General features: G+C 39.3%; 1 protein-coding gene across 50 annotated transcripts in view; it reads right to left on the bottom strand.

Moving 5' to 3' along the window:
- Window positions 1-27,302, bottom strand: part of LOC106880379 (polypyrimidine tract-binding protein 1) — a 68,877-nt gene that overhangs the window by 9,247 nt on the left and 32,328 nt on the right. For 32 of the 50 annotated variants that reach the window (XM_089366449.1, XM_089366457.1, XM_089366461.1 and 29 more), the window contains exons 2-9: window positions 16,390-16,414; window positions 5,028-5,132; window positions 3,998-4,147; window positions 3,689-3,835; window positions 2,017-2,148; window positions 1,859-1,910; window positions 1,664-1,722; window positions 809-971 (exon numbers count right to left, since the gene is read on the bottom strand). In XM_089366449.1, the coding sequence (XP_089222575.1) occupies window positions 809-971; window positions 1,664-1,722; window positions 1,859-1,910; window positions 2,017-2,148; window positions 3,689-3,835; window positions 3,998-4,147; window positions 5,028-5,114 (790 nt within the window). In that variant the 5' untranslated portion in view covers window positions 5,115-5,132; window positions 16,390-16,414. Of the gene's footprint in view, window positions 1-808; window positions 972-1,663; window positions 1,723-1,858; window positions 1,911-2,016; window positions 2,149-3,688; window positions 3,836-3,997; window positions 4,148-5,027; window positions 5,133-11,316; window positions 12,157-16,389; window positions 16,415-27,302 lie in introns of those variants that run through there. The other 18 variants (XM_014930268.3, XM_014930269.3, XM_014930273.3 and 15 more) reach the window with 2 other exon arrangements.

Below are 27,302 nucleotides of genomic sequence, written 5' to 3'. Positions count from 1 at the left end.
AGCAACCAAGCACGGGAGGAGGTGGGAGTGTTTCCTGCCTTTCAGTGCGAAGGCGAGTCCAATGCCAAAAACATTAAGGTGCACAATATGAAATCAGATGATGACGATGATGGTAAGAACAAAAAGCACAACAGATAGAGATGGGAAAAAAAGAAAGAGACAATCATATCCGTGGAAGAAACTCAGGTTCAGAAGATTTCTCTCTTGCTCACACCAAACACATTCAGAGTGTCTCAAGAAATGGTTAATTCATGGCAGAAACAGAATTAGAAAAAGAAAAGAAATTCATGAGTTGATTGGAAAATCATTTTTCAGTACATTTTAAAAGTGTATGTATGTGTGTTTTAGTATGTATGCGTGTACACACACACACACACACACACGTATATATGTATATAAAAAATGGAAGAACACAAAAAGAAATACTCAATACAGGATAGAATTTTACTGAGTAATAACAGCGAACCCTCAGTTTGGAATGAATGTCATGTATATATACGTGTGTGTGTACACACATACAAGAGATGAAATGGAATAAAACAAAACCAAAAGGCATGTTCAGTAAAGGTATGATTTGTGTTGATTATTGGTATGAAGAAAGTGCTTCACAGAAGTCACAAAATACTGAGCTTAACAATGGTTTTAATTCGTCTAAAACTCGGGTAATTAAGCAATGAAGGGTAAAATGTCAAGTAGAAATCATTTCTAATAACGACAGTCTTCAACTGTTTACATATTTCCGATTTTATACTCTTTTCATAAACATGCACAAGAATAAGGATGATGGATTCTATGGAACGGTACTTACCAAAAGTCAAAGCCTGATCCACGGAAGCATCACCAGCAGGGAGGCTGGGATTGGTGTAGTCTCGGCTCTTCTCGTTATTGTACTTTACATTGAGACTCGTCATTTTTGAGTAGTCAATCCTCATCGTACAGCACCCGTTGTAAATGTTCTGACCATCCAAAGTCTACAAGAGAGAAATTAAACCATTAGAGTAGGAGGCCAGTAAACTTCTATCACTGACCCACCCCCACCCTGCTACATGGTTTCATTTGATAACTTAACTCACCCCACCAGTGCCATCATTCAAATTTCTGAAAGAAAATTACAAAATGTTCGACATTGTAGTGTAAGTGTGAGATGCCAGATCAGGTTGGTTTAAATGCTAAAGGGTTAAAGAGATTATATCGATACACTGGTGACACATAAAAAGCACCCAGTTCACCTTGTAAAGTGGTTGGCATTAGGGAGGGTGTCAAGCCATATAAACCATGCCAGAGACTGGTGTAGCTGTCCAGCACTTCTCAAACTGTCCAACCCATCCATACCAGCATGGAAAAGATGTTGGATGATGAAGATGATGAATACTTGGAATTTGGTGAATAGGGGTTGATTGCATTGAGATTGTGGATGGAAATTATTGAATTTTTAGCCTTAAATTCATCACGCTCTTCTAAAATGTATATCAACACTAACTTCACAGCAATTAAAGATTAACATTTTTTCTGGGACCTACTGACACCTTATGCTATGCCTGTGGGTTTCCCAAGCAGTCACTCACCTAAGTACTAAAAAGGATTCAAAACAACTGCCATAGACCCCCTGCCAACAATGAACTACAGGGGTAAACCCTTCACAGATGTGAAAAACTGTACTTACCATTCGGGCACTTCTTGCACTGACTGGGTCACTAAACTGTATGACGGCCTGATAGGTATCTATGAAGAAAAAGAGTTGAAAACCCAGTTAACCTTGTCAGAAGCAGGTTTTGTAGAAGGTACATTATCTAAGACTTGTAAGAGTGCTCCTGCCACCCATTTCTTTAGGAAACAAACTTCAAAGAAATCTACTCACTATTTTTTGTGAATGTAATAATCTTCTGAATCGTCCCAAATTTGCAAAATATCTGAAAAACAGACCAGAAGTCGTGGTCACATGATTGATTAAATCCAAGACCTCAATGAATCTTGATTACATCAAAGCTGTAATTATAAATCTTATATCATCTTTACCTGATACAGAATGTCTATGTTGATTTGGAACACCATGTTATCTATAATAACTCTCAGAATGGTCTTGTTCATTTCCTCTGGACTTCCCATGATGGCCTGCGCAGCCTGCAGAGCTGCTTGAGTATTTGTGTTCTGAAAACAACAACAGGAACATTGGAGGACAAGATACACGAAAAAAAAAGAAAAAAAAAAGGAAAATATGGCAAGAGATTAAATCTTTGAGCAAAGAACCCCAACACATTCACTCCTTCCTTACCTGCACCACAATAGAATCACACACACACACATTTTGGCAGTTGAGTATCAGAGAGAATGCAGCTCACCATAAAAGCTAGTTCTGGAAACATGAGTCATCATGGAATAGGAGGAGGTTACAACAAGGACAGAGAAGTTTAGATTCATGATAAAGGTTAAGGGGATATTGGATCAATCCTCTGACTGGATCATATATAATGCCCTTGGGCAAGTCATTTCACTTTACATTGGCTTCAGCCTGTTTATCTGAAAATGAGCGCCAACAGCAGGAGTTGTGTGACCATTCAACATCCTCCAACCTAAAGAGTTTCTAAGCATAACACATTACGGACTTTTAAACAACCAAACATCAGGCCAGTCATACTCAACCCCCCTTTTTCTTTTTTTTAAAACCTATTGACCCATTTTTTTTTTACTCTGGTGGATCCTCAAACCAATGTTACTCCAAAGATATCCCTTTCAAAAGTCTGTAGCCGATTCTTGCAATAAATACACCCAAAGCAACATTTTTTCATGGATCCAATTTGCTGCTATTTTTTGTCTTGTACGGACCCCAGTCATCATCATCGTTTAACGTCCGCTTTCCATGCTAGCATGGGTTGGACGATTTGACTGAGGACTGGTGAAACCGGATGGCAACACCAGGCTCCAGTCTGATTTGGCAGAGTTTCTACAGCTGGATGCCCTTCCTAACGCCAACCACTCAGAGAGTGTAGTGGGTGCTTTTACGTGTCACCCGCACGAAAACGGCCACGCTCGAAATGGTGTCTTTTATGTGCCACCCGCACAAGCCAGTCCAGGGGCACTGGCAACGATCTCGCTCGAAAATCCTACAGGAGCCAGTCAGGCGGTACTGGCAACGGCCACGCTCAAAATGGTGCATCTCATGTGCCACCCACACAAGAACCAGTCCAGGGGCACTGGCAACGATCTTACTTGGCTTGCCGGGTCTTCTCACGCACAGCCCATTTCCAAAGGTCTCGGTCCGTAGTCATCGCCTCGGTGAGGCCCAATGTACGAAGGTCTTGCCTCACCACCTCAGCCCAGGTCTTCCTGGGCCTACCTCTTCCACGGGTTCCCTCAACTGTTAGGGTGTGGCACTTTTTCACGCAGCTATCCTCCTCCATTCTCACCACATGTCCATACCAGCGCAATCGTCTCTCTTGCACGCCACAACTGATGCTTCTAATGTTCAGCTTTTCTCTCAAGATACTTACACTCTGACGGGTATTCACATTGACATTACACATCCAACGGAGCATACTGGCTTCATTCCTTGCGAGCTTACGTATGTCCTCAGCTCATTCCTTGCGAGCTTCGAGAACTGAATTTAATTTAGAGGCTTCCAGGTGAGATAAAACATACTGCAGCAGCAGTCGTCGTAGTAGTAGAAAGAAACAAACAGTAGTGAACTCACTTGATAAGGATGTGCTACGTCTATTTTCAACTCCTTGTGGTTGGAAAACTGGACATAGACATCTTTGTTGCGTACTCTAGGTTTGTCGTTTGTGTAATATAACACCATTGATTCTGCTTGTCTCTCGTCTGAGAATTCCATGAAAGCCTACAGACAAAAACAAAAGACAAAGATAAGTTTGCAGCCAAGATGATAATGATGATGATAGTAATGTGTTTCACAGAACATTCAAAGGGATGAAGGCTAAGCAAAGTGAAAAACTCTACTCAAGTGTGAATTTCAAAGAAATTAAAAGGTAATGCTGCGTACCTGATTCTTTTGCTTCAAGAGTAGAAAATTGGTTATGCGGCCAAAAGGTATGCCAAGAGGAATAACATCTTGGTCAGATGCCTCTATTGGTAGACCACGCAGATGAACAACTTTAGACACTGTAGCTGCCTGGCTCTGCTCCAATTTTACCTACAAGTTTAAAAACAAAAATAAAAACATTTTATTTCATATTTCTGTAGAAAATATTAATAAACAAATGTTTTACTTATTAAGAACTCTTTATTCACCTACGATTATCATCAGCATGATGAAATGGAGTGATAGTCTGATGTGATTAATTACACAAACAGAATGCAAGAAATAAACACCCTGCCAAGGGAGGGGAGAAGAGAGAGAGAGAGAGAGAGGGGGGTGGTGAAATAATTTGCCCAGGAATGAGTATAGAAAGTGAACAGATCCCAACAGTGTATAAATGAACATCACTAAATAGTGATACGAAAGTTTTGTATGATGGACTAAAACACCACAATTCCAGAGTTATCACACACACACGGTAAGGTCCCAATATATAAAAAGAGAAATTCCCAACGTTAATAATGAAGATATAATTTCAGTTTGCAACAAAACAGACAAGTTGTGTATTTGGGACACGGGCAATTTGTAAACATTTCAACAGCACTGACACGACTTAGTCTCACCACCACCACCACCACCACTATTACGTACAACTCGGCATCATCTTAATGTTTGTATCTATACGCTACAATTTCTCATCACCGTCTCGTCTCTCCTAACAACTTCAGCACCCACACTTGCACATAGCTAGTTTCACTTGATATTCATAGCAGAAACACATGGCCAGACACAAAGAAGCACCAAGTTGCCAGCTAACATCACCACCGCCGCCGCCGCCACCACCGCCGCCACCACCACCACCACCACCAAAAGCAACTAATCAGGGAGTGACTTCAATATTGCAAGTTACAAGCACACTAGGGAAATATATATATATATATATAAATAAAGAGTGAACTCAAAAGACCATACAAGAGTTCACAAAACTCCTTACCTTTTTGGCATCATTGTTCATATCTGCACTATCCACGTGGTGGGGGCTCATCCCGGTCCCGTTCGTAACCATTGGGCTGTGGGACATAAGTTCTTCCGATCCTCTCTGTAATAAAATAGGCAGCAATGTCACAAATCAACAAAAGACCGTATTATTATTATTATTATTATTATCCAACGTTCTTTTTCTTTTTTCGTGTTAATTCTGTATTCATTGATAGAAAACTCAGGACTTACAGAATTGAAAAGCAATTGATTTGCCCGATAAGACTTGCTTAAACAATTGACAGGTTATTCATTATAAATGTCGGCATTCACCCCTGCCCCCCAGCCCCGCAAGCCGACTGCATTTCTTAGAACAAACACCAACTGCACACACCACTCTGAATTCCAATGTTATAAGTAAGTACTGACTGACCAGCTGAGAATTCCGAGAGAAGTACAAAAGATGAAAAAAAGAAAGAAGCCAAAACAAAGCCTAGACCAAATACTCTTGCCCCGTTAACAATTAACGAATGAAGCCAAGTGTCTGATTAAGTTGTGCTAAATAAAATAGAAACAGCAAGTGGCTTATTAATAGTGCATTGGTGCATGGAGGGAGACGGAACAGCCATAATTATGTTAACCATTTAAGCGCCATCTTCAATTTAAATGGTTGCAATACAAGCCCGTACCCACTGGCACTGAAGAGGTGGAGAGAAAGAGAGAGAGTAAAAGGTAGCTATTAGATACAGCTGCATACATAACTCTCACCCTTTGGTGGTGGTGGAGGCGGCGACTACTACTACATTACTGCTAGTTGCTAATATACCATAAATTTAGCAATGACACTATTACAGATCATGGTTTTTAAATCAGAAAATTGCCAGATGATGGGAGAGTAACTTTTAATAGTAAATTGCAGAGAAAATTGTAACACTGAGAAGTGTGTGTGTGTGTGTGTGTGCATGGAAAGCCAGTGACTGGCAAACATCATGTTTAAAAGAAAAAGCAACAGAAAATACTCGTGAATCATTTAAACCGAGAGTACATAATACAGACATAAGGAGGCTCACCCAAATAACAAGACCTGTGTTGTGTGTATAGACATTATATATACACAAAGAAATTCAATAGAAACCACCCAAAATGAAGTCCACTATTTTGAAATGTCAATATATAAAAATAACTTTATCTCTCTCTCACACACATCCATTCCCAAAACTTCAGTAGGTCGTCATCACTAACAACATAATAAACACCATACAATTTAAATTATCGAAGATTCGACTAAAGATCCACAATTCACACACAACAATAAACGAAACACTTCTTACCTAATATCTCTGATTACATACTTCCATAATGCCTAATGGCTTAACAGTAGTAGTAATACTAAATATAGCTTTTACCACCACCACCACCACGTGTGGTGTGTGTATGTTTTATATATATATATATATATATATATATATCAGTGGCAACAGTGCAGTTCTGTCTTCTCCGTTGTTAAACACTTTGGACCCAATACTTCGTTGTGAGTCATATTGAATGACTCAGTCAGAAGAAGAAGGGAACTTTTTTTCCCCCCTCCTCTTTTATACACAAGGAATAAATGTAGCTGTAACAACAGCCAGTAGTTTGGCCTGACATTTGAACAAGTCAGACTGTGTATTATAGAGAGAGAGTGGGGTGGGGGGAGGTTGATGTAAAATGCTTCAATGCAAGCTGTCAGATCATGAAAGGGGAAAGTTGTAAGCAAGAGAGGAAGAAGGCAAGGCAGGCATGGATGGGGACAAGCCAGCAAGGAGGAGGAGCACAGCCAGCCTAGCTATCGGTTCAAACAGATCCCTTTTACTGATAATTCCAGTCAAGTACGAGGAAAGGAGGAGGGGGGTGCGGAGCACTGGCAATCATGGCTTTCATTAAAAGTGCCAGGATATGAAAAGAAATATTTGGATATTAGAGAGGAAAATGAAACTATTTAAGAAGCAGCGGAAAAGCTAAAGCACCGATACCACCCATCTTCAATCTTTAAAAGCTTTCTGTAAATAAATAAAACATGGGGAACAGATTGCTAAAGCTGATAATTCTAACAACATAAACCATGTCAGCATGGTAAAATAGGGGACTGGGGCTTTTTTACGATGAAATCTTCATTCCATCACTTGAGGGAACTCCGGGAAAGTTTCTTTTGTTTTTTAAAGCTCTACAAAAGACGATTCTCTGAAACACTTTAGTCCCACAATTTCTATCATCTAACCATTCCATCTACACACACACACACAGAGGCATGTAATTCACCCAGCCCAGAAATTGAGGTGCAGGCGTGGCTGTGTGGTAAGAAGCTTGTTTCCTAACCGCATGGTTCCAGGTTCAGTCCTACTGTGTGGAAACTCAGGCAAGTGCCTTCTACCACAGCCTAAGACTAACCAAAGACTTGTTAGTGGAAACTAAAAGAAGCTTGTCATGTATTTATGTGTCTTCTTTTTTCTGTACTTGTTTCCCCATCACTGCTTGCAGTCAAAGAAAGTGATGGAATATCAGGCTTAAAATTCTTCAAAGTGGTGCCCCAGCTTGGCTACAATCTAATGACAAAAATATACCATTCCTTGCTGTAAACCGAATCGAATTTTAAGAACATTGCAAAGCAGAAGAGATGTCAACTATTCTAAATTAACCAATGATGATAACATTAAACCATTTAAAAGTGAAGGAAAAATTTCTTCCTTGATCAATGAATGGAATGCTGCCATGACCCTTCTTCACTCCCAAGAAAGGCCCAGAGACCACATGAAACCAGCTATTGTTCATCTCTGCCGAGCAAGTCCCTTCCTGAGAGGTGGGAGTGGGGTGGCCCCCTATCAATAGTTATTAATTGATGTGTGAATACTATCATATCTTGCCTGACTTCATCCACTGAATTTATACAAGAACAACAACACAAGCAATTGAACAGAAAACACACATTCTACCACCACCACCTCCCTCACTTGCCTTTATCAGCTGTTACAATTGTTACTCACTGTTGTTGCTAATGAATGTGGGCCACATGAAACCAAAGTGACAGCTGTTTCTGCAACTTAACACATCTCATTTCCAACAACAATAACATACACAAGGTTTTCCAAACAAACATCAAAGGATGAATACAATTTCTGAAAATATGATACATGCCCCCCCCCCCCCCCCGACAGATTAATGAATAATCCCAGTATGGGGGAGGGGAGGGGAGTGTAGAAAATTTAAATTATTTCAGTAAATAAAATATTTAACATGTTTATATAACTATAGAATAATGGACAGTGGTGGGATGGGATACATTAGACATCAAAGCCTCCTGCAACAACAATGTTAGCTGGACAGAATCACTCCACACATGACTAACCCAATTGAACCAAGCCAGTAGTTACCTTCACCTTTTGCCGAAGCAGACAGGTGAAAGGATAGGGCACTGGCAGTTAAATTATCTCCCTTGTATCCATTGTACTCCAGTGACATCAGTACACCGCCTCCCCAGTCCCACTGGTTAAGACAATATTTCAATTAAAGTACAACATGGAACCACCTTGGTGAACAAAGCAAGAAACTATAAGATCCCAGAAAACACACCTTACAGTAAATGCAGTCCCTAAACTGAAAACAGTCAAGAACATTCCAGTTTTTATAAATGATTCCGAGATCCAGCTGTTATCAGTTCCAACCAACAGCAACTACATATGGCTCCCTGTATTGCTTCTGTGACTGCTAAACTTGCTAGATAAAACCATATTTTTTTTTCAGTGGTGGGAGCTGACCATAGATATTCAAATATCACCACCAGGTCCCTTACAGCTGGCTCTCAGAAAAGGGTTACTCTGTAAAAACATTTTTATTATTACCTTCCAGTTATTATTATGGCAGTGAGGTGGCCAAAAACACTAAAATGCCATGGGTTCCCTTTATCCACCGAGTTCAAATTCTGCCAAGGTCAACAACCTTGACTTTCCTCACCAAGGGTTTGTTGAGAAAATCAAGTAAAGAGGTTGATAGTACCATCTGTTCCTTCCCCTGAGAGCAACTTGCAGGACCATTGTTTAAATTAGAAACCCAATATTAGTGTTTTCAAATTCTGGTGCCAGACCAGCAAATTAAGGGGTAGTGACGCCCAGTACACAACTGGTACCAGGGTCAGTATTAACACTGAAAGGAGTTGTAAGAAAGGTCATTGATCACTTTGTCTGACACACAACTGCTAGCTGTATTATTAATAATAATGATAATGTGGCCAGATACGCATGTGTAGTGTGGAATAAATTAAAAACTATCAAAACAATCCATCCATTGACTCTCTCCTGGATCACTTGGATCAATAAATAATATGGAAGCCCAATGGCAGCAGCAGCAGTGACCTAAACCAGTCATCAATATATACAGCTATGATGACTCAATAGAAATATAGACCAGGGGATGATGCTTAAAAAAGAAAGGCGGGTGTCGGATGTCTTCATAGTAGGAACCTGTAAACACCACCACCACCACCATCATCAAAATCCCATACTTGTTGGTCAGTCTGGCAGCTAATTAGTCAATGCAGTAATTAAAATCTTCAAACTTTTACATAATATGGAAAATTTTCTCATTACAGAAAAAAAACAACCCAATCAAGATGGCTGTACCCCCTCTCGGCCACATGATTAAAAACAAAAAAATATTCTTTTTACAAGTTTCTGCCAGTGGACCACAACTTCTAGAGATTGTTTTCATTCCACTATTCCAACATATCTAATCAAGCTGTTAAGTTACTGGGCACACACACACACACACACACACGAAAAAAGTTTGCAACACGAAGCATGATACCACCCCTGGTTCCATGGTATAAACTTCCTGTTTATAATGGTGATCAAAATTTATAACTTTCTCTCAAAATTCCATGTTGAACAATTTTGTCATCAATATCTGGAGCAAACATCGACTACCCTTTATTCTTTTTGTGAAATAAAAGGTTAAACCACTAATTATACACAAACGGACTCTCGTTCCAGTTTTTGCCAAACTTCACTCCTAACGAGTGATCAACCCAAGTCTTATGACATAGAAGGCATTTTGCCCAAGGTGCAGCAGAGCAAAACGGAACCTGGTACCACGTGGTTGAGGAGTAAACTTAACCACATAGCCATGTCTGTGCCAAGGTGTATACATAAAGGAGTTTATGTTGTCTGCAATAAGGTGACAGGACTATTACACATTTACATGCGCGCGCACACACAGAGACCCCCCCCCCACCGGGGCATTTTAAGTAAATTTGAGGGAATCAAAACCACTTGGCGGGCACTGGCTACATACAGACAGCAACATAGACTCTCACACACGCACACATATGGGTGAACAATAAAAAGGCTTCCCAGAGCCAGCTAAAGCAGAAAAAGATATCTGAAAGGAGAAGCAGGGGAAGGGGTGGTGGTGGTGGTGGTGGTGGTTTATGTGGAAAAGGAGGGAAAAAAAGCCAAACAAAAGAAGCACAAAGGGAAGTAAAGATTGAAGAGAGTAGGGAGAGGAGAAAGTCTTTAAGCAGCATGTGCTGCTTGTGTTGGGGTTTGTATTGTGTGGTGTTCAGGGAGGCACCACAAAGGAACAACAGCAAGATCAGAGACTAAGTTGGTTGGTTGAAAGGGAAAAAGGAAGGTAGGGAGCAAGCATTAACAGAACAGGTTTCTATACACACACACTCTAGTCGGTGGGGGCAAGCATATATATATAAGATTAGAAACACACACACACACAAGGAGGACCCATATTCAGAGAGAAAGTTCCAAGTGTGGCTATGTGCCATTTATGCCCTTCCCATAATTAGGGGGTCATGAAAGGGCAGTAGCCGAGGGTGAGGATGGTAGCGGGGACACCAGAAAAAACAAGTCACATTAAAGAAATAAAAAAAAACTTTGTAAAACAAACACAGTAAAGCATTTTTTATATTGAGAAACCTCGTGGGCAGGGAATTATTTTACACTTCTATATACATACATTGGCTATATATACCATCTGACTATATACATAATACACACAGAAAATCACATAGTGGTGAGAAGTCTCTTTTTGAAAAACGGTGGATCTCGAAGCACCTAAAACTATAAATAGCATGTAAACATCAGGTTGGAAAACCGTTTTGGATAGAAAAAATCGAAGGCTACTTATGGGAAGTAGTATACGAATGACAAATCTATACACAGGACCAAACAGGTGACACACAATAATATAAGTGTATATATATATATATACGTATTTATATATATATAAAATGCTGATTTATATCTGGTAGAAACACTCACCTTCCTACTGACAGGGAAAATTTGTTCAGTGGCAAACTGCAATGGTAATATTATCTCACTGGGTGGTGGTGGTGGACCAGGGGCTGGAAGGGTGGGAAGAGGCTGTACAGGAGGCACATGTAGTGGAGCTTGGTTGTAAGTTGGATACCAGCATAAATACATCTCAGGACCTTTGCGAGATGGGTGGGGTGTACAACAATTTCTTGTTCCAAGAATTTATATATATATATATATATATATATATATATATATATATCTTAGTCTGGGGGAGGGTGTCAATAAATCCGGCGTGGTGCTGCAGGTGGCGGCGATGATGATGGCGTTCCAATCATCGTAAATTCCAGTTGTGATAACACTAATATTGGTGGTGTAGTCATTGACAGGTGCCCGATATACGGGCGGGCGAACTAGTGCCACCAGAGGCGCTGTTGTGTACAGACAGCAACTGGAGGCTTGGTTCTAGAGAGAACACTGGCTGACTGTAATATGTATGTGTGAGTGTGTTGTGACAGAGAGAGAGAGAGAGAGACACAGGATGAGTACTAGAGGAGCGTGTATGTATGCGAGTGCGTATCTCTCTTGTCACCAGATCTGTCCCAGTAAGAAGAAAAAAAAAAAAATAAAACAAAAAAAATAAATATATGAACCACCACCAAACCACACAAGCCTTATTTTTCTCACACAGGCAAATCTCGTTAGTTTTAGTTTAGTGAACAGCAGCGGTGGTGGTGGTGGTGGTGTTAACTAGGGGAAGAGAGAGAGCGAAAGAGAAAAAGCTGGAATCAACTACCACTGGCTACGATATTGAACAGCAGCAGCTGTAACATTTCTGCTGGTGGTGACGGCACAATAATACAATTGCTATATTTTGCATGGTAAAAGCCCAACTTTCCCCCCCTCTCTCTCTCTCTCGTTTTTCTTTTCCTTTTTTTGTTGTTGTTTTTTCCCTCCTCTTTCCAAGCAGAGAGGCTGCTAAGAGCAACACCACCGCCGCCGCCGCACTATAGATTTTTAAGTGCTCTCCTATTGAAAAATAGTGACAATGGGTTTTGAAGCTGAAAACAAGACAGAACCCGTCGTGGAAAAAAAAAAAAGTTTAGGTTGGGTTGGTGAGAGAGAAGCAACTGGTGGTGGTGTGGTGGAGGAGGAGGTAGACTAAGTAATTGGTCAAGCATACCGAATGCCTGACAATAGCTAAATATCAAAGGCCAACAAGCAGTCCTTTCATTTAGCACCAGAAACACTTCATATTTTAAATTATACATACACACACACACAAGAGTACATACTCTAAATATTATATACGAAGATATATATCCTCATATATATATATATATATATATATATATATACATGCGATCGTTTCCAGTGAAATATGTAAAAGTTAACATTCAAGAAACTGCACCTCTCTCTCTTCTCTGCGCATTCATTTCGAGAGAAAAGGCGGCAAATATGAGGGAGGTGGTGGAGAGGGAAGGTAAAAACATAGGTAAATAGAGGGAGGAGGAGGAGGAGAGCGAAAGGTCCCATGTGGTAAAGCATTACCGAAGTGTCCACATTCCAGCTTTAATATCAGCATGAATAAATAAGTAGAACATGAAATGGGAAAGAAACAAACAAACAAACAAAAGAGATAGAAAAGGTAAGAGGGTGTGGGACATGGAGGGAGTGTACAGTGGCGGCGGCGTCGAGAATCAATTACAATTATTAAAAGGAGGAAAAAAAAAAGAAAAAACACAGAAAAACAAAATTAATGATGTAAACCTGATAATGAAACAATACTAACAAACAGTAATAATACGTGACAATGAAGAAGAAAGTAATTGAAAAAAAAAATGAACAAAATGAAAATGAAAGCTAATGAGGGGAGGGGGACGACATGCCAGAACAAATATTATTAATTGCCAAAAGTAGATGCTAATGAAATAATTAACATAAGAAATTAAGGGGGAGGAGGTTAATGAGCAATGAGGAAGTGTGTTCACCAGCAACGTTTATACACACACAAAGCCCAAAACGGTTGCGGTGACAGAGTACGATGGGACAAGAGAAGGGGGATGGGTGAGTGAGGAGTTCAATGGAAAGATAAAAGCAATTAACGTTAAAAAAAAAAAAAGAGCAAGGGCGGGTTCAGTACACACACATCAAGCAAAGGGACACAGAGGGACCACGATAACGGTCGAGCGAACTCCGTACCCCTGGCTGCGGCGCTAAACTACAGATTTACCGTTCTTTCCCTTGGAATGTTATGGTCAAAATCGCAGAGTTCATCACGCCCTACCATTTAAACTCCTAATACACAATCTTTTTTGTTGTTTTAAGTTTTCTAGTTTCATTCAATGGACCGTAGAACAAACTCAGAGGTAGCATAGGGGCCATCAAGCCAAGCAGATTTTATCTGGTACATAGAGATATGGAGGGGACCCCCCGAGATACACGCTAAGCATAAAAAAGTGGTCATTTACACCAAGATCCGTTTGGATCCAGTAAAATCTCTCATCAAACAATATCTATGACAACACCACACTAAGTGTCCTGTACAGTAAACCTGTAATCGAAGAAGTTCCAATTATGATCACCCCGATGAATCTATCATCTAGACAATATATCTAAGGCTTATATAATCAACCATTCAATTCTGAAGGTTTGCCTTCAGTTATTTCTAGCACATGAAGTTCCCTTTGCCGACCAGGTAGATGTATAATCACAACAGACCCGTGACAATCTCGGGTGTACTCCAACCCTTTAACTAGGAGATCGAGAATTAATCAACTCCCTGTACCGCACACATGTATTAAAAAAGCCGTGTTGGGATGGAAGTTTAAAAAGACCACAAAGAGCAACATTCTGCTTTGGGGAAGTATGGTGGGGGTTAGCCCCCCCCCCAGCCCTCACCAACTCAAAACTGAGCAACCATCATATTCCATCCAGTAGCACACAAAATGCTGCCAATTACAATATCCCAGTCATCTTATGACATTTAAGACAAATTAATCTGTATAAAGCTCGCTTTTCTGAGGCCCTCCCCCACCTCACTGCCGTCGCCGGCAGAGCAGCACCACTCAGACATTTTAACATAATTTCGAAAAATGTGTTGACATTTAGCAATGTTATTTGCAATAAAGAAGAGAAGGCAAGCAATTAACATAGAATCTAGCAAACAGCGATATAAAATATTAAAGAGAGAGAGAGAGGAAATGACTTTTTGCTAAAACATCACTCATACAAACTATTGGGACATTTTTTACACAGAACAGAAATAATACAACTTTTAACAGAGCAATCACGAATATATTATCACACCTCCATGTTAGAGAGAGAGAGAGAGAGACAGAGAATGTCGGGGAAAAATGCCATTGTAGTAGATTTTCTTTTGGCTATTTTCATTCAGAGTTCAAATCTCACGCAGGCCTATTTTAGCTTTCATCCTTTCAGGGTCGATAAAATAAAGTACAAGCAAACACCAATCACCAATTTCAGGCCTTACATCCTATTCTTATAGTCTCAGAAACATTTCTCTTTAAAACCTTGTGAAATAGGTTCCCAGATTATTTCAGAATAACGATACAAATATTGTATAGTATAACCCCCCCCCCCCATAAAAAAGTGTGGGTTGGTCCTTAACTTACACCGACAATAAAATAGAGAAAAGAAAATGTTTTGGAATGTTAAAAACAAAGGATGAAGCACTCCTTAATAAAGTTTTGGTGAAGCTGATAAGGATTCAGAAAGACACAACAGGATATTGGTACTTGAAGGAACAATGGAGACCTGTTGGTTAGGTCTGTTTCCACTTGGACACCAAAGTGGAGTGGCAGTGAACGAGGATGGAGGTGGTTTCACTACAAACTTGGATTTTATCTAAAAATCAGCCCTCATCCTAACACACATATTTACAAAGATTAGACCTTACAACAAAAGCTCACGTTCGTTACTTTACCGTGGGTTTAGAGCTGCATCACTACGTTAAAATGTAATACGTCCTACTCATGAAGGGACAGCCGGACCCTTATGTAACTTCCCTCCTCCCTCAACCAACAATTAATTCTGAATATGTCACACACACACAACTTGATGGGAGTGACCCAATCACTACCTCCTCCTAACACTAATAGCAACAGATTTATGCCAAGGGTGTCACCCAGCAGGATGACGACTACTAATGAGGCACAAGAGTGACGACGACTACGGGGTCCCTAACTGCTTTTCCCCAAGACTGTCATTGCTAAATATGACGAAATCTGAAAGACACATTACTAGTTTCCAGTCTAGGAGTCACTTACTTTGGGATATTAAAATGTAAAATGCATAAGCACGTACTACACAATGAAAGCCACACTGCTATATTTATTTCAAGACGATTTTCCATAAAAAAAAAAAAAACTCAAGTCAGTTTCCTTGGAATGCCTTAGAAAGTGGGCCTCGTTGATGAAAAGTTTGGAAACGCTGCAGTTAACTAGCAACTACCAGTTGGAACAACACAGGCCTTATTATTTATTAAATAATTAAACAGAAAATGTTTTCTGAACATCAATCAAATTCGCTTTTAAGCAGTTATTGATGGGAAACGGCCATACTTCCCCAAATGCTAACAACCAACAGCTACATTATATATAGAGATAGATAGATAGAGAGAATACATTTTGTATTGCCCTATCTTTAATGTCGCCAGTATCTGAAGAGAGAGAGAGAGAGAAAGTCTACCGAGAAAGCTGTAAACAACATGAAGACCCATTGTTCTCTATAATAAAAAGAGGTTGTCAATATTTAGTCAGCACATGGTCGCCCCCGACAAGCTGCTGCTGATGTGTCCATTAACTTACTTGACCAACGTTTTATCTAAAAACATACAACAGCCACAAGAACAAAGAACATCTTTATTTACCTTATATATATAGCACACACACAGACTGTATCTGTCCTCTGACAAAACTTCTAAAAGTAACCACAGCAGTAATCCTACATACAAACAGTTCAGGCACTAATGAAAGTTTATTACGACCAAGTAGTTAACATATTTTAATAAAATAAACGTAAAATAAAACACGAAACAATAATAAAAATCGCCTTTACCTTTGTTCCAGACGACAGGAAATCCCTGCAAAAAAAGAAAAACAACAACCCATTAATACATTATAAATAAAATTGGAAAACCCCCCTCCCCTTTATAGTTAAAACCTTCAGAATAGTTCAAGGGAGAGCACTCGGAACAAATATCAAGGGAAGCAAGTCGGATAACATCCGAGAAGGAGTTATTTCCCTTACTGGACAAAAAAAAAAAATAATGAGCATCTATAATCAATAAAATTATTAAAAGTAACGTCAATACAATTCAAAAGTCTTAAAAATGTAAAAGACAAAAGATTTAGGAAACAGCTGCGAAATTAATATTTTTTAGATTAAAAAAAAAAAAAAATTGTGGCACGCGAAGTATCGTAACATTTATCTCCCCTACAATGTAGACAAAGCAACATTTTCCGGTGTCCCCTCCCCCCACTCCCTCATTTTACCCTACATTTTTTAATAGAGAAAGAAATCCAACCAAACATACATACAGACATCCAGTCAATCACACCTGCTTCAAATACATGCCACCTCACCGATTCTAAAATATACTTTCTGGTAAGGCTCAATTAAAGGGAAATTGTATACGCCACCAAAATTGACAAGGGGACATCCCAAACAAGACTTATAATCCTTTTAATGAACGAAATTTAGTAAAAACCCAATAGCTCTGATATAATCCACACTGTAATATAACGAGTCAATTACGTCGCATTAAAACTTAACAGGTACAGAGTGACGAAGCAATAAAAAGGTGACACGCTACATAATAAATACATATACATACACATTATACAGCCCTAAAGAATATATTACGCACAAATAATTACAGATATGCACACACACAGTCATAATGTTTGTAGTTCAGGAAGAAATTATATACCCAACCCTCTCATGAACGATACAAACCGGAGACAATTACACTTTTGTAATTTAAAACAGCAAAACACCCTTTCTGATTGCACAAGATTAAAACAATCTCTCTACTAATGGCACTCCGACCATTAACAAACAGCAGGAGTGACCAGGTAAAGGGGAAGGAACGAGAGGTAAGGACAGGGTCATCAGAAAAGGAAATCGTTCTTTACTTTCAAGGTGAGGCACTCAGGTAGGAGATGTGTGTGTGTGTGTGTCTGTATAAAATACATACGCACAGACAGACAGTATGGTTGGGGGTGCAGCACCTGTCAACGATCGATTGTGTTGTCTCCCTCTCCCACACACAGAGCTATGTATTAATGTATAAAAATAAAATCAATTGAGTACACAGGAAAATTTCAACGCTTATTACTACGACACACACAGAAACGACAATACAGGTACGCAAGGGGGTTGTGCACACACACACACACACGAACACATAAGTCACTAAGCGCAGACATTAATTGAGAGAAGGTAAAAGAGCTTTTTTTAATATTATGTAAGCGCTGTGAAACTGTCACTGCTCAAGCAGTGCTTATCTACACACACACACGAATGTCCAGTAAGCAATGCAACATGTTAAAACAAGTTTACATTTATTTTCAGAAACTTGTCACAATTTTGTGTCCTTTTTTAATAAAAAACAACAAAAATGAATACGGCTCCACAACACATAACTGGGTGTTAGGAGAAACTTGAGTAACCAGAGGGTAGACGTGTGTTTACAAACACACGGCAGAGAGAGAGAGAGAGAGAGAGAAAGAGAGAGAGATATTGAGATTAATTGAACAGAGCAGAATGTAGAGTGTGTCAAATGGGAGCTTTGTGTGTAACTCAGCTCCGGGATGGTCCAGTAATTTCGGATTGCTATTAATGGCAGATGTTCTACAACAGATGTTCGATTGTGGGACAGGCGTACAACGAGGCATACCACATTACTATTTGCCATACAAATCCCAATACGGAGTACAGTGACGACAAGTACAGGCGTGGTAAATGGCAGAGATGTAGCAACAGAGAGGAATGGTAGTAGTGGTGAACATAATAGATGTTACCAAATCCATAGTTTTATGTCTACATGGCATGGGAGAGACTGCAGAGAAAGAGCTTCTATACCAGAACTGTTCATCACACACACACACACCAATCTACAGACGAGTAGTTCTTGTCACTTGAAACCATCGACTACCTTCCAGCTTATTAAAGTACACAGCAGCAGCTTTTTAGGTTCTCAAATGTTACTCATGTCATTAAAAAAAAACTGTCTTGTGATGTCACATTGCCTGCAGCAATGCTCCCCGCCGTCCCATACAAACCTTAAAGTGAGGTGTGGGTCCTGAAGTTGTGAGAGAGACAGGAATCAAGGAATAGTGTTTTTTTTTCTTGTCAGAATACCAAGAAAACACTACAAAATAAAATTCAAAACCATTCCTTAACTAACCAACATTTGTACAAGAAGAAACTGTTCTAAGAACATGTTATTAGAATGGACAGGTAGGAACAAACGAACGGTAGCACAGAAAATGTGCTATGACAATGGAGAGAGAGAGAGAGAGAGAAAGAGAGAGAGAGTTGGGAAATGTAGAGAGATTAGATGCGAAATTATATACTTTAAAAACAGTCAACTATGTTTGCAAAGAGCTGATTGGCCAACTTGAAAACCATACAACCAATCGGAATTAACCTTTAAGCTCAGGCAACGAGTTGATTCAATATCCAGTTTCTTGCTCCCCCCCTCACCAAAATTACTGCTGCAACATCTGTCAAGTCTCAACTCACACACACACACACGCGCGCGCGGTTACAGCAAGCACTGTTACCCAAGCCAACCAACCAACCAACCCTGCTAAGGAGGGCTTGTACAGTGAAAATCTAACTCTTAATTATTGTGTTTATCTCGAAAGTGCAGTAATTTTATATCCAACCAAAGGCTATTAAAATAATTTGTGGAATTGGAAGTACGCGAGAGAGAGAGAGAGAGAGAAAGAGAGAGAGAAGGGGAGGAATGATTTGAAGGGTGCAAGTTTCTCGCCCAGACTGTTATTGAGAAGGTTGACAGCACAATAAATGCCTTTCACCCAGATTCTGTTAGTGAGAAGGTTCATGACATTCTTCAAGAGAAGATATACTAAAAGAAATAATCTAAGACTTCGGTTACAATTGGCTTCATTAAAGCCTTTTGGTGGGTTGACATATCTCCAATGAAATAATTGAAACAGCCATGTGTTTCAATAAATTTCGAAAATATTCAAGAATTTGGTGGCACTCAGCTGATAGCCCTTAGAGGGGGGGGGGGAAGCTAAATGTATTTAATAATGGAACTTTCTCTTAGGCAGAACCAGCAGCTGACTGAGGGAATGTAGCATACATAGAGTGCCTCCTCAACAAAGGAATGTAATAATGAAAGTTATTTACTGACGCCTGAAACCCAACAAAAAGGCTTTCATACCACAGAAAACAAGTGATGAAATTAACACCAATGCCTGTTGGTAAGAAATTTGCTTTCCAACCAAATGGTCCAGGGTTCAATTCCATTGTATGATTGATACCTCAGGCAAGTGTTCTCTACTACAGCCTCAAGCTGACTAAAAGCCTTGCAAATATTATGGTACCAGTATTCCACTTAAGTATTAAATATCTCCATACGAATGAAAAACAATCCAGGACAGTGAGTCCATACAGATGAATGTAAATGCACTTGACCTAATTACACAACTGGTGTAGGCTTTCCGGTTTTAAGCATCAATATTGTGTGTCAACCAATCAGCTAGTTATTGGCCAAAAAAAAAAGAAAAAAAAAAGAACTTTACAAGAACTTTTTCAAGCAGATAACCAAGTGGGTTGCTAGTAGACAGTTTGTGGGTTTAAAACAAAAAAGCTCATTGTTCACAGAACGCAATAAACTTTAAGTGTTATTTTTAAACTAAATTATCAGCACAAGCTTCTAGATTGAGGTAGAACCAATGATAGAAGCACTGGTCAAATAAATTCTAAGCCAGGCTTGTTTTTCTTTATTATATTTCATTGGAAGATACAGTAAGAAATTTGAAGTAATAAAGGAGAGAATCTTTCTTGTAGCATCCTGTATTGAACACAAGTAACAGGAACCGACACAAAGACAGCAATGAGGGGCAACCCCACTGTAGATTACTTCAACTCGAAGGATGAAAGACAGTTGACCTGTGGTTTAGAAAGGATGTTTAAGGCTTTTTTAATACATCTGCTGACCCCTACACAAGGAGGAGTTAAATAGCAGCCTTACAGAACTCATTATGATCCCTGAAATTGTGAACAGGTCCATAGATAACTGTACCCACAAAGTATAGTTGTGAAGTGTCTTTAACCAAAACTTAAAACTTTACTATTTAACAAGAAGATGGTTAAATAAAGAAAAACACTTTGTAAACACACAAGTGGCTTTGAAATTTACAAATTGTTTTAATAAAGATAAGGATCCCCCCCCCCCACCATCATGAGGAATATGCCTAACTGGATCAATTCGAAAGGAAGAGACAATGAGTTATGACGTTATTCATGGGGGGTTTATGGTCAGACTGATTGTAATTAACACTGGTTGCTTGGAGCTGGTACAGGAATGAGATTTTAGAAGACTGATGTTTAATCATCAATGAAGATGAGAGGCAGCCGTAGGCCTTGGTGGCAGCAACACAACTAGGTATGAAACCCTCAACACAAAACTGTAAGATACTGAAGAAAAAAGCCTTAAAAACTCACAAAGAGCCCAACACCCCGCTGCTGAAATTAGGGTGCATCTGATATGTCCTTGTATCTTTTATGCTATCAAACAAGTAAAATAAAAGGATTTATTGATTTCAATAGAAAAGGTTTGATCAAATAAACTCCTTGCCCAATTAATTAAAGTGTGTAGAGTCAGCAAAACCCCTGAGTAGGAAGAATTTCAAATTTCAGGGAAAAAAAAAATTATTTTGCCCTCTTTAGAAGTCAACCCAAGAATAAAGTCAAACATACGTCATAAAGTAGGGTCCTTATGATAAGTGAAGAGATACTTCTTGACCAGCTGGCCATGTTGTACCCACATTCAAAGCAACACAACTGGCTGAACTGACCAAAACTCTCACCTTGACTTCATTGTGTTGGTAACAGAGGAACCAAAAGAAATTGGTCATAAAACCAGGCTGTATATGTCACAACTGGTCCAATCACTGATGCCAGTGTTAACAACGGTGATCTTTGAAAATACATAAAAAGAAACAGTTTTCTCAGACAAACAGATTTTCTTAGTTTATGGAGAACTTTCCACTAAACTATTCTGCCACTTCCAATAATCTCTAAATTTGGTCGAATCTTGGCACAGATTGCTCTCTCATCATCATTTTGGCTCTGTACACTCCCAGTTCAAATCCTGCTACGGTTAACTTAGTATATATCTCCCTTTCAAGGTTATAGCAACAGTCCTGGACCGAGATTTCTTTTCTTTCTCTCTTTCTGGGAGAAATAGGGTGCAGTCAAACTTGAGGGATGACAGTTTTCACCCAGTTGAAAAGAAGCTTTATGCCACAACACAATCAGGAAGTCAATGAGGGGTACTATGGCAAAGCAAGGCAAATTTGGAAGGGCTTACACAGTTTTGGAAAAGGGGAGTAATAATTAAGTGAATCAATTACTGTATTTGATAATTATTCTATTGACAGATCCCGGCAACACACACAGTGCGGGGCTGAATACGACCAAGGTAGTCATTTCTATTCAGAATGTTTCTGCCACTCCATGGTCTAATAATAAATGTTATATATTTTTAACTTACAGGTAAATCAGAGAGATGTTTAAACATATTACCCCCCGCCACCAACCATCACCATTGTATATGACAGCCACAAGTCCCAGTTCCTCTACCACTATAGAGATAGAGACTTCCATGTCATTTCCGGCAAATTGCGCTCACCTACTTCTATTTGAATCTTCCCTCTCTCTCTGTCCACCCATCCGCCAGCAACTGGAACTAAACAATTACAGTAATTATATCCCACACTCGTTCTCTTTCACTGTCAAGGGAAATTAAGTAACAATCGGTGAGAGACTAAAAATAAGTTCTCAAACAAAATTTCTTCAACGACCAGCAAGAAGGAAATGATCTCATTAGCTATATATTTAAACCATGTTGGTCTCTAAGGACACACAGTTAGCTAGCAGATATTACTGTCTTGAAATGTCATTTGATAAAACCAGTGTCTTTGATGAAGTGAGAGAGAGAGAGAGAGATAAAGGGGGGGGGGATAAACATGTTGAATAAAAGACAAAATCAATGAATTGTAATACATTTCCGTAACAGATATGCGTTTCATTTGCAGACAGCTATCTTGGGATCGTACCATATAAGGAATTTTGCAGTGATTTGCAGGAAACGATGGGAAATCTTATGTTGCCAGTTGCTTTTGCCCTCGGCCTGGAAAGTCGTTTCAACTGATGCCTTCACTGAAAAGTCAAGAAGAAGAACAAACACACAGCGAAAGGTCGCTGACAGTTCTACAATTATTCAGCATCTCAGTCGCCGCCACCGCCACCAGTCGCCGCCATCTCAGTCGCAGCATCTCAGTCGCCGCCACCGCCATGCAAAGTAGCTCCTCAGGGCAATTCTTCTGCTGCTGCTTGCCTCAATCTATTATTCAACTTGAAAAAAAAATTTGTATATTTCTCACTGTGTGCTTTTGGAGAAAGAAAGATTTAGCAATTCTTATGCAAATAGAAAAGACCCTCACCCACCCCAACATAGAAAACTGAATGCAAATAAGTTGAAAATATATCCTGCTCTTTTTCTTCTTAAACTTTATAATATAAACCTGAGGTATCTATATATATATATATATATAAAAAATATATATACAGAAATTATATATCTGTACTATTTACGTTGTACATTAACAGATGTTCTGTGTCTCATGCACAGATGGCACTGATTAAGATGAAGGAAATTAAGCAAAAAGGAATCAGCTACTGCCACATTAGAATATGAAAATGATTCCACAGAAATCACGCCACCTGGTGGTAGTAGTGAAAAGTCTGCTGTAGTAGCAGCAGCAGTAGTGTATACACACACACAGTATTCAATGTTTAGATAAATGATAGACAAGCAAAGTGTTGCAACTCTAAAAAGCTATCATTGTAGAAGGGCAGTCATTTACCAAGTTACACCACAACCTAGTTGACTAATGGGGAATGAAAGACTTGCCTACAGCACCCACTGTAGGTAGGTTAGTAGATTGGGTGGTGTACTAGTCACATGGCACAGCTGATGCTCTCTCTCTCAAATTAACAAATTCATTCTGAAGGTAGAATGACCAGGTTATATTTTTACAATTTATGAAATCTAAATAGAAGACAGAAGAAAGACTTGTTTCTTCATTCTGTAATATGGAGAGAGAGAAAAAAAAAACAAAAAACCCATTCTCTCTATATCTGTGAAGATAATTAAAAGAGAGTAAAGCAACAGCTGCAGTTTTTAAAAATGCTACCAGTGACCCCCACAAATACTAAATCTGTCCGCCTCTCTCTCTTCAGCCAGCCAGATTTATCAATAGCCAAGCTGATTAAGGATTTTTCATCAGCAAGCTATTGACTAATGATACTGCAGCTCGTTAAAGGAGAATAACTGGACTAGTGATTAAGTGACACGCCAGACTCGAGATTGGTGACGAGAGAGGATTATAGGACAACATATTTTGTCAATAATTCAGTTGCTACACAACTGTGGGTAATCACCTGGAACAGGTATGAATCAGAAACCAGAAGCTTGGCAATGCTTGAGCAGCCAACCATTGCATTTACACAGGCATGCACATATGAACACAAGGGTATTAATTCTTAATAGAATAAAATCTTGTTCCAGGTAACTATTACACAACTATTAAACAGTTATTACCAAACTTGAAGTTTAATACTTCTTGTCTCTGTGTTTATACTTAAGAGACAGTGGCACAGTTAAAAGAACACTTGGCACTTGCTTCACAAAGTGCTTGGCAGCTGGAAGAGCATCCAGCTATAAAAATAACTCAAACATTTTTTTTCTTCTGTTCTTATTTAGAAGTTTGCTTCCTGATCATGCAGATACAGTTTTGGGTTCAATTCCATGGTAGTCTTGGGTCAACAAAAGCCTTATGAGTTGGTATGGTAGATGGAAACTGAAAGAAGCTCGTCGTTTATGCACTCATCTAGGGGTCATATAATGGGGTGTAAATGAGCGTAACAACATCATAAAAGAGAGGTTGATTGTCTACCTCCTGCAAATGTCTACCCATGAAACGAGTGTTAGGAATGGGAAGGACATCCAGCTGTAGAAAACCTGCTTCATTTTCATCACCATTTCTGAAAGTCATGGAAGCTTAGGAAATGAATGTGAAATGATGGGAAAACAATTAACACAACACTGTTACTTAGCAACAACACTAAAAGTACATGTGCACCTTTGTTAACTTTAGGCCCGTTTCTCTCATGCTATTATAAAATGGACATCAACTGGACAGAGAATTTACTTGAGATTCCATTTTATGGCTGGATACTCTCTGCCTTGTTGCCAGAAGGAATCTTTTTTATTGTCAAGTGCAGAGTGGTAAGACAACGATCACTTGGTTTGTAAATATGATCTTGGATTTTGATTCAGATGATTTTCATGATGTGAAGAAGCAGAATGGACAACTGCACACACACACTTGATAGACGTTCATGCAGTCTCTGTTAACCAATTCTACTAACAAAGAATTGGTCAGTTCAGGGCAAAAGCAACCAATTTAATATCAACCATTTTGAGAATGCAAACACTGTCCTACTCAATGATATAAGTGTCTTTACATTTACCAATTTACATAGATACGCGTATGTGTGCAAAATACCCCCCCAAATTACTGACATATGAGGTTATAATGACTGACTGATTAAGTGTAATTACTGACAAATCATACAAGGAAACAGGTTAGTCTTGTAACTCAATAAGCTGTGAATGGTTACTGCCCCATTTAGCATGTCCTCTACACGCTTAAAAATGGCCAAAGTTGGGACTAAAACTTACAAAGAAGCTTCATTAGTGGAACTGGAATGTATTTAAAAGTATGGAACCAACTGTAAATAAAACCATCTGGAATTACTGACAAAATTTATCTAGAAATAGACTCTTGTGAGCAGGACACACCCTAATCTACAATGTTACTAGCAAAAGCAAACCTCAAAAGTCCACCCAACAATGCAGGTCAACACAGCCACCCACCTCCATGAAGTTAACTTTCAACATTTTTTTTCCTGAGTCTTCCTCAGTCTTCCTCTTTTGCAGGTTCCTTCCTTTTGGATTGCGTGACACTTCTTTACCCCACTGTCAAACCCCACCCCCCATACCAGAAGAACCTCCTCTGTTGCAACGATTCTTTTCCCTTTTTCTTCTGGCTTTCCAAGCATTTCTGATAGGATGCATCAATACATGCTCTCCAAATAGCAGTAGTGGCCAGTTAAATGTGGTACCAATCTCCAGCTGTGTTTGGAATAGCAACAAACAGGACCAACACAATGGTTAACCTATTGCAACAGGATGATCTCTCTCAAACGGATGGCATTCTCCAAGTGTGAAGGTTCTTCTGACTATTCAAAAATTCTAGGTTATGTTATTTCAGCAGCAAACTTGACCACTTATTTCTCTGAACAAGTGTCAAATGACAAGGAACTGTGTAATATAAAACTCAGAGGAAACAAACACTGCATAGCTTTTTATTTTCTTTTATCATTCAAGACCAACCAGTTTAATGGGTATTGCGTGCCTTTTACATGGCACTGGTCAGTGCCACTAACTTGCAAGACAACCCTCTCAACTTTGGGGGGGGGGGGGGGGGAGAAAACAGAACTGAGAGGTAAGTGGCTTCATGCCTCATGATGAGAGGCTAAAGTGAAATACTGGAGAGTGGCTGGAACCGGAAGTAACAGGGTTGCAAGACCAACTTCTTAAGCACAGCTGTAGCTGCACTCCCATACAACATATTGACCACAATCACTGAAGCCAATAGACACTTGATACTATTCATAAAAATATTTGACTGCTCTGCATCAGATAAAATGCCAAAAAAGGTTCGATAGATTCTATAATGGGGAACAATTTTAATCTCATCTGGCAACTAAGTCATTATGCACATCATTTTCATTGTTTCTCTCAAAATTTAAAACATGCCAACAAATTTGCAGCAGCTGCTAATATGCACTGTCGATGCAGTTGCATAAATCAGTAAAAATCAATACACACACACGGTAGTAGTATATAACAGACTTTTAAATTACAAAATTATGGTGTTGGTGTGTTCTGGCAGAGAACAGCTGATGAAGTTAACCCATCACAATTGGTGTACTGAGAAAAACATGGCTTGAAATGCATCTTACAGGGCAATCCAGGTTTTACCATGTGAGCAGGTTTAGTGGCCCCATAGTATTTTACTTGTTACAGTCATTGGACTGTAGCCATACTGGGACACCACCTTGAATGGTTTAGTCAAACAAACTGACCAAAGAATTTATTCTATCAATATCTTTTGCCGAACCACTAAGTTATAGGGATGTAAACACACCAACAGAGGTTGTCTAGTGGTAGAGAGAGAGAGAGAAAGACGTGCACATACAATAGCCTCCCATACAGTTTCTGTTTATGAAACTTCCCTCAAGGCATTGATCAGTCCAGGACTATACTCAAGGTGCCATGCAGTGAGGTTGAACTCGAAACTACAAGGTTACTCATACAACCATAAGTGCACTTGTTTAGTGTTCCTAGTCCTCGGCTGCTGCATGATTGTTATGAGAGAAGAGCAAAGATACCAAGGCATGTTCAGGGGTTAGGTGGAAGTGACTTAAACTCCATCCAAGCAATCAGAATTTAAGAGACCAATGGAAAACCCCCTCATTTATCTAAGAGCTAAAGACATGTGGTTGAGTACTCCAGACATATGTGCCCTTATTGTAATTCTCAAGCAGTGCTGTCAACACTGTCCACCCAATGTTTT

The sequence above is a fragment of the Octopus bimaculoides genome, chromosome 19, assembly GCF_046866305.1.
Source record: "Octopus bimaculoides isolate indiv1 chromosome 19, ASM4686630v1, whole genome shotgun sequence".
NCBI classification, from domain to species: Eukaryota; Metazoa; Mollusca; class Cephalopoda; order Octopoda; family Octopodidae; genus Octopus; species Octopus bimaculoides.
This window is presented reverse-complemented; position numbering and strand designations above follow the sequence as displayed.